The sequence below is a fragment of the Palaemon carinicauda genome, chromosome 23 (genome assembly GCF_036898095.1).
Source record: "Palaemon carinicauda isolate YSFRI2023 chromosome 23, ASM3689809v2, whole genome shotgun sequence".
NCBI classification, from domain to species: Eukaryota; Metazoa; Arthropoda; class Malacostraca; order Decapoda; family Palaemonidae; genus Palaemon; species Palaemon carinicauda.
Genome location: NC_090747.1, coordinates 103774319 through 103783376, shown reverse-complemented (window position 1 = coordinate 103783376; position 9058 = coordinate 103774319). Strand labels below are relative to the sequence as shown.

The following is a 9058-nucleotide window of genomic DNA, read 5'->3' as shown; positions in this document are numbered from 1 at the left end:
AACGTTCAGCCCGTTGGGTGTTGCTAAGATCAAGTTTTTGGAAAAAAAAAAAAAAACAGGATTTTAAGAACTTTTCCTTAAAAAGTATTTGTGAAAAAAAAACAGGATTTAAGAACTTTTCCTTAAAAAGTATTTCTTATAAAAAATTAATTATATATTTTCCTGGCATTACTCCTTCTCCTCCTCTTTCTCTTCCTCCCCCTCTTTCTCCCTATACCTTCCGAGATGAAAATATGCTGTAGTGAGAGATGAATATTGTTTACAATAATGAGAGATAAAAGAAGAAAAGTAGGTGTATATTCGTGATGACAACAGTTGTGGGTTTTTGAGGGTGGTCTACATAACTCTCTCTCTCTCTCTCTCTCTCTCTCTCTCTCTATATATATATATATATATATATATATTCTAATCGTGTCTATTTATGACCTTTCTATGCCAGTGTAATACCCTCAAATTTACTTAGTTCGTCAACCCATCATCTTCTCTTCCTTCCTCGCGTTTGGAGAGGTAAATGAGACTGAAGACTGGAGGTTGAAACAAAACATTCAAAAGAGAGCGAACTAAATACCAAGCTTCGAACGTTATAGATGATCGAATCCTACTCAAAAAAGTGTAAATGATAAAAGACACCTCATAGGCAGCAGCGCTTAGAGCCAAAACACCATCATACATTCTCTCTTTTGCCTCGCAAAATTACCGTCATAAAATGACCGGGACGCTATAAATAGAAAGAGTGCCAGAGGGATCGGAAGGAGGTTATTTAAGGCGAGGTTTCAAGCTGTAAAGAATGAGTTAATGGGCCTCATTAAGGAGATGGAGATGAATGGGGTATCGAAGTTTATCGTAATGCATCTCGAACGCCACTGCAATTTCCGTATTTTCCGATTCAAATCGTGATGAATTTAATTTCTGGGATTTTAAAGTCGAGAAATTTATTTTTTATAATATATCCAAGACCGCAATAAACAGACAGGATTACTTTCATGTTTTGGCGAAGGGTGGCTATAAACGACGCCCATTTCTCACGGTGGCATACCGCCATGCATCAAAGTTAATGGCGGAAGGCGTTTGCCAGAATTGGTATCAATATATATCACCTTACTTACCTTCACCGATGCGAAAAGTTTTCTTTCCTTGAACATAGATGGCGCTCACAGCATCAAATATTCCTTAGGTTTTGACTACCTTTCTCACTGTTCAAATAAATCTTAAAAATGGAAGCTTCGGGGTGCTTTGGGTTCAATGAGAACTTTCTCAACTCATTCCAGTTTCAGAAAGAGTTCTGGAAGATGAAAAAAGAAAAAACTGGAACACTGTGGTTAAAAAAAAAGATATTTTGAAAATGCAGATTTGAACACTATGCATATTAGATATTTCATTTCTTATAACCCCTTTCCCTCTTATAACCATAAATATTCCAAGGATTTAATATATTCAAGATAAATCCATCCGTATAATTTTTGTTTTGAAAACCAGTAACGCCAATTCCATCATGATTACTCTCAATCAATTGTCAAAGACTACTTGCTGGCACACTGTATGCAATCATGCTCTTCGCAATGATGGCTTCATCTCCCCTGTTTATGGCTACTATTTTTCGTTATTGTTTATCGTACGTTTCTTCTGTTCAGCTTCTTATTTTTCACTCATTAAAAGTAAGTTGCTCACAAGCAATAATAATAATAATAATAATAATAATAATAATAAATAACAATAATAATAATAACAATAATAAATTTTTTCTCGTATACATTTTTCAGCAATAAAAAAATGAAGCATGGTATTAAGTATTCCAGATGAATAATGCCCTAATATAGATTTATTTTTAAGGAAGTATTCGATAAAGATTTTGCTATTCAATTTTGTTAATGTTTTTACGATTTTTTTATGAGCAAATAAGAACAAAAATCGAGTCTTTCTTTCTTGTTAGTGTGCAGATATTTGCTGAAACTTGACTCACTTATGTTGGTTGGGAGGATAAAGTCCAGAGGTCCCCAAGGACATCCTGTTCCCATTCACTCCTTGCCTCACTTACGGAAAAGCCAGTGGTGGTATAAGACGGACTTTATCTAAACCAACCATTTTAAATGAAAGTTGTAAATTGCGTTTATATTCGATTTTTTAATGAATATATGAATATTTCTGCTTACCAATAAGCTATTCACGGCAGAATTATTATTATATTAAGGTTGTGGTGGCCGATGCGGTAACGTCCCTGACTGGTGAATGCTAGACTGGGGTTCGAGTCCCGCTTAAACTCGTTATTACATCCTAACCATCCTTGTGATTTAAGAATGGGGGGGGGGGGGTGTCCCAGGGAGCCTATAGGTCTATCTGCTGAGATATCAGCAGCCATTGCCTGGCCTTCCTTGGTCCTAGATTGGGTGGAAAGGGGGATACATATTAGTCTCTAGGGCATTGCCCTGCTTGATAGGCAATGTTACTATCCCTTGCCCTCTGCCATTCGTGAGCACCTTTAAATTGAAACTCGTCCAGTGTGTAAATTTAAATATTTTCAGTAAAGTATTTACATCTGTCGTTTTTTTCTTTTTTAAATGGGAAGTGTATTAGTTGAATTTTTTATAAATATAAATATAAATAAAAATATAAAGTGTACAGTATGACTGAAGTCATTCTCTATGTTCATTACAGCTATACATGTGACCATTACAATTATGTAGAAAATATAGCCCTCACAAAAAAAAAAAAAAAAAAAATCAAATGGACAAAATGGACAAATATAAAAAAATGAAAAGCTGAGATGGGAAGTCTTTTAAAAATATGCTGAGTCTGCCATGAATGCCTAGAGATTTTAAAAACATACTGCTATATGTTGATTGAATTTTTCCTTGAATAGAAATTTTCTTGACCTTATTACAGATTACAGTCCTTCACCTCAAGGGACCTAGAATCCCTTATTTTCAATAGTTTCAGTGCTATCAGAAATCAGGAGCACCGAAAAATAGGCAAACTTTTTACGAATAATATAACAAAGATGGAATCGACTCAGTTGAATACGGCGAGGAACAACTTTTAACATCAAAGACAAACACCAGAGCACACGTTCAGAGCAGTATGCAGCCTCGTTAACACAAGGAGAATAATAGAAAGTTAGACGAAAGTAGACATAGATCATAGGGGAAGCTGAAGGTACCATCGAAGAAAGTCAATCAGGCCTTTGCAAAGTCATACTCGAGATTTTTTTTAAGAAGTTGATTGTTTGAGTAACTCGGAAGCGTCAGGAAGCAAGCAACAACTTTTCCATTGGCAATCACGGAAACTTGAAAAGCAAACAGTGGTTGGGTTATTGTGTTAGGCTTCACGAGACGCGTCTGCATCTATCTCTCTCTCTCTCTCTCTCTCTCTCTCTCTCTCTCTCTCTCTCTCTCTCTTTTTGAAGTTTTTATTTTTTAATATATGAAAGATATAATTTAATGTTGCTATTGTAATTAAAACATTTTATTTTGATTGTTCATTACTTCTTTTATAGTTTATTCTTTTTTTCGTTCCTCACTGGGCTATTTTTTCCCTGGTGGAGCCCTTGGGCTTATAGCATCTTGCTTTTCCAGCTTCTAGTAGCGGTAGTAATAATCATCATCATCATAATAATAATAATAATAATAATAATAATAATAAAAATGATAATAATAATAATAATAAATAATAAAAATAATTCTCTCTCTCTCTCTCTCTCTCTCTCTCTCTCTCTCTCTCTCTCTCTCTCTCTCTCTCTCGTTTCCTTAAAGCATATCAATATGTATCATGTGAGTTTCTGAACTTATATACACAATACATATCCACATGAGTATGTATACGTAGGGTACATAGTTCTTCTACAAGAGAAATATTTCAATTTGAAATTAAGATTTTTGCTTCAACAAATTAAAACGACCTGAACTGTGATGAAGGCAACGAAACGAATAACAAATATATATATATATATATATATATATATTATACCACTAATTCTGACACTCCGACTTCCCTCTAGAAGCGAAATGTTGGGAATGTGGCAGAGGTGACCATTGCCAGTCAATAAAGCTCATAGTCGCTAAAGCTTCGTTAGCAAAAACGACCGTTTCAAACTTTAGCTTTCTCTGACTTGGTGGCGCTAATGGACCTAATTTTGAGCAGTGGAAATTTTGCGGCTCTGATTCCACTGCCTGCAATTTTTAGATACGATGAATATGATGATAATGAAATTCACATTAGTGATGGAGTTCTATTTTTTTTTCTTCTATTTCGTAATGTCATTACGTATGACAAATGGTGAATATTAAAAGAATTCTAGCTCTTTCTGCAGTCTGCAGAATGCTTGAGTTGACTGTCTTTTCATGCCGGGGTGGCCATTTGAAAAAAAAAAATAAATAAAATAAAAAAAAGAGAGAGAGAGAGAGAGAGAGAGAGAGATGAGAGAGAGAGAGAGAGAGAGGGGAGAGGGAGAGAGAGCACTGATTATCATGATGGTGGCGTTTTCTGTATCATTATTTCTACCAAGGCCGTAGCAAAGAAGCCTCAAATTTTAATCTTCATGAGATATTTAAAGTGGAAAACGATTCCTATAAGATAAAATGGTTATAATGAACAGAAATCTTTGGATATTTTTAATTTTCATCGTAATCAGTTCATCATCACCTCATAAAAAAAAAAAAAAAAAAAAAAAAAAAAAAAACACCCTGGCAGCTTATTTCTCGAAATTTTGCTCGACCTTGATCTTGACCTTAAACATGTATTAATCGCCGTGAAATTTTATGCACTCAATTATGAACCAAGTTTTGAAGTCTCTATGACAAAGATGTCCAAACTTATGGCTGATTACGTGAATTGGACATTTTACTTGACCGTGACTTTGACCTTCCAAAATTTAATGATTTTCATCTTTTTACGTAACAGTTAATCCATAAGTTTAATTACTCTACGATTAAAATTGCGGCCAGGAAGCTGTTCACAAACAATAACAAACACACAAGCGGGGTAAAAACATACCCTCCATCCAACTTCGTTGGCAGAGATAATGAAATTCCTTTGAACTGTGTAGCTGAGTGGCATTGCGACCTTTGCTTCTTTCTAATCTGGACCTTTAAAACAATATACTAATAATTTCCCAATCACGTCAGCGTAATGGCCAATACTTCCAATCACAACAGTAAACGTTTACTGATCAATATCCAAATCAAGAAATAATTTTTTTTCCATAACTTTTTGTTACGATTACTTTACTTTGAAAAAAATATCTCTTAATAAAAAAGACACATATGAATCTATATTTAACATATGTACAGTATTAATGTCGAGTTATTTTCTACCAAACAAACATCAACAAAAGCAGGACGGATCTTCCAGAAGCAAATCTGGAAACGGAAAGTGAGCAACTTTCTTCTGCTGATGGCATCAATTGACAACCAACCCCCTCCCTGCCATAGCCACGGAGGGGAAGGGGCTCTACCCCTTACTGCCTCCCTTAGTCCCTTCATCCACGGGTGAGAAGTGGAAGGTCGTTAAGAGCTAAATGGCAGAACGCGACTTGACACGTCCCAAGAAAGTAAAGAATTTCTGAGACAGGCTCGATGAAATGAAGAATACTGTAAAAAATAAAAAATAAATGTCTTTGTCGCGGTGGGAAAGAGATGATGACGTGGGCAAGTTCTACATAATTCGTCACCCTCATAAACTAACTGCCTAAGTCATTTTCTCCACTTGTTTGGAAATAAAAAAAACCTTCTCATTTCCTATTTTTTCATATTGTTGTGTTGAGCTTCAATTAACAAATTCTAATTCACAAATTCTTCTGTTAAGAATGAGTGAATTGAAGGTCAAGACAATGATATAAAGAATTAGGAAATGAGAAGGTTTTTTTTTTTCTTATTTCCCAACAAGTGGAGAAAATGACTTAGGCAGTTAGTTTATGAGGGTGACGATATAAAGATAGACTTTGACGTGAGTTTGGGAAAACAACACAACCTCGAGTGTAAGTGGCCTAAGAGGCAGAAAGATTAAAGGACTTAAGAATTAATATAAACTGGGTGATCTGCCTGTTTGTTACTCTTCTGGAAAGCAGTCAACCTCTCTTTGTACGTGACGGAAGACACTGAGGGGTGCAGAACTTCAATCGAGTTAGCTATTAAATTGTTGCTAGAATCTGGTGGGGTAGAGGGGAAATTTTAGTGAGAAATTGGTAGATCGATGGATAGGTTTGCTTAAAAGCAAATGAGTGTTGCAAACTAACGCATGCACAAACAAAGTCACTCCAACACCTAAAAACATGACAAACACCTTACACGTTTCGGACTGTCTACCTAACCACGCCAAGACTCATCGCTGCTGGGGAGGAAGGACATTGGTGACTGGTACAACACACGAACATAAGCTACCGTGGTCTAAGCGATGTCAGGCAGGGCAGCCGATCGGGACTACGGTCTACCCCAAAGCCAAAGTCCTTCAAAAAGAAGGCAACCGTGATTACCCCATACAAAATGGAGGGGAAAGCACCTTAATTAATAGATGGAAGGTTGTACCCTAACATGAATGTATCACCACCCTGGGCAAAAAACAAAACAAAAAAGAAATATGATCCTGTTATCAGGACATAGGGGACTTAACAGAACCATCTTGTAATGTTCCAACTATCGAATAACCTACAAAAACATTACAATCTTCAACTGGGACATCTAAAGGAATGCACATTTCATTCAGTCGCCCCAAATAAAAAAATGCATTATTTATATGAGGTAGTTGAGAAATGTTCCTCTTTTAATAATGCAAAGTTTATAGATTTTTTTTTATTACTTTCTTTGAGAGCATTAGTGCTCAACACCTTTTAGTTCAAGTACGAAATCAATAACTTTTTTATGAACTATATCCGTGATATTTAATTCTGAATAGAGCGGGAATTAACTGGAATTGTATACATGGTGAAAATACTCAAAAGGGCCAAGTTGATTATATAGTCGCTAGTAAAATTTCTATGAGAAATGTAAATAAAATCTTATAAAATTTTAGCATTCGGTTCCTCAAATACTGAAGAAATATATTTATTATAACAGTACTCCAAGGTAAAAAAATTGAACATAACAACCATAAGGTTCAAATAAGGAAGAGTTTCGATTCGCACGAAAGAGCAGCACATAATATACAAAATCCATTATGAATACTCACGAAGATGACTGACAGTCCGTAGGAAGTGTGCCAGGAAATGGCTGGCGCTAAGTGCCTGGGTGCAATAACTCCTGGTTACAGCCCAACCATGCATCCCATAACTGTCGTGTACCAGCTGATTAAAGGCCGCGGTCAGAGGTTCCTTGACGACGGAGAGGAGAGGAACAAGCGCCCTTCGAGTGCTCCGCAGATGCCAACAACTGCTCGGCTTCAGACCAGTTGGCAGACTTGCTGTTTTCCTCCTCTTCTTCTTCTTCATCTTCTTCTTCTGCTGGAGTAAAGGACATACGGCCTAGAATTCTACTTCTGCAGACAGCGTAAAGGAGGTCTAGGTTACTAGAGAGAGAGAGAGGAGAGAGAGAGAGAGAGAGAGAGAGAGAGAGAGAGATTTGATATATGGAATTTGCCCGTAGATGTTTAGCGCTGAGGCCCAACTAACGGAAAATCCAGCAGTAAATGTTAAAATATGTTGGATAGTAAGAAGAAAGGAAGAAGAAAAACAGGAGAGAGAGAGAGAGAGAGAGAGAGAGAGAGAGAGAGAGAGACCTAAATCTCCTTCTTAATAAAAACTAGCATTTGCTCTTCAAAGGAATTATTTTAAAATTTAGTGTCGATTGTTCTAACTTTAATTTAAAATTTAGTGTCGATTATTCTAACTTTAAGAGAAAGAAATCGAAATTTTCCACTTGAATTTGAATAAAATTAAAAAAAAATTCCATAATTATTTATATACTTGTAATTCCTTATGGAAACGCTTTTATCTTACGCTATTCATTATAAAACATGGGCATCTTGAAAACCTATTTGGCAGGGGTTAGAGTTTGTTACTTCATGCTAAACATAACAAAAACTGGAAAGGCAACATTGGTGCCCCTCCTCCCTGCAATTTTCGGGCTAAAATCCGCACGATGGGAATAATACATAGAAAAAATTGGCAAGAAACTTCCCTTTGTCTGTGTGTTACAAATCTATACCCACTCATGTTTAATCAGCGTTAATTACTGAATAAAAATGCAATGTGCTGAAGCCTGTGTGACTCCTACCATTTCCAGGTGAAATTTGCTATTCAATTCAGTTTGTAAGTAAAAGTTTCAAACAATGCAATTGAAGACATCCAACTTTCAATTCTATTTTTTTTCTGGGTTAACCTCTATTATCCATCTATCCGTCTATAAATCTGAGGGAACTAGGAGGATGTGAGTGATCTCATGTAGTGAATATAAACTAACATTTTCGATCTGTTGTCAAGATCCAAGCTTAAAAAAAAATACTTTACTAGCAAAAAAACAATTTCGATTAAGAGGATTATCATAAAGAGGGGTGGGGATTCCAAAATCCTGAATGAACGAGACGGGGGGGGGGGGGACATAGACAAGAAAATAAAATATAGACAGGTATAGATTCTTAAACATACGAAGGACGAACGCAAACAATTTTTCTTCTCTCAAGGGGTTAACTACTGCACTGCAATCGGTCATTGGCTACTATCCTCTTGGTAAGGGTAGAAGAGACTCTTTATCTATGGTAAGCAGCTCTTCTAGGAGAAGGACACTCCGAAATCAAACCATTGTTCTCTAGTCTTGGGTAGTGCCATAACCTCTGTACCATGGTCTTCCACTACCTTGGGTGAGAGTTCTCTTGCTTGAGGGTACACTCGAGCACACTGTTCTCTCTTGTTTCTCCTCCTCTTGTTTTGTTAACGTTTCTATAGTTTATATAGGAAATATTTATTTTAATAGTGTTGCTGTTCTTAAAACAATTATTTTTTTTCCTTGTTTCCTTTCCTTACTGGGCTGTTTTCCCTGTTGGAGCCCCTGGCCTTATAGCATCCTGCTTTTCCAACTAGGGTTGCAGCCTAGCAAATAATAATAATAATAAATCATAGAATGAATTCTTAACTTGT

General features: G+C 36.1%; 1 protein-coding gene across 1 annotated transcript in view; it reads right to left on the bottom strand.

Moving 5' to 3' along the window:
- Nucleotides 1–7274: 7274 nt before the first annotated feature.
- LOC137617718 (uncharacterized) overlaps nt 7275–9058 on the bottom strand; it is an 8714-nt gene continuing 6930 nt past the window's right edge. Inside the window, exon 4 of the mRNA XM_068347715.1 lies at nt 7275–7426. Coding sequence (XP_068203816.1) covers nt 7275–7426 — 152 coding nt within the window. The remainder of the gene's footprint in view (nt 7427–9058) is intronic.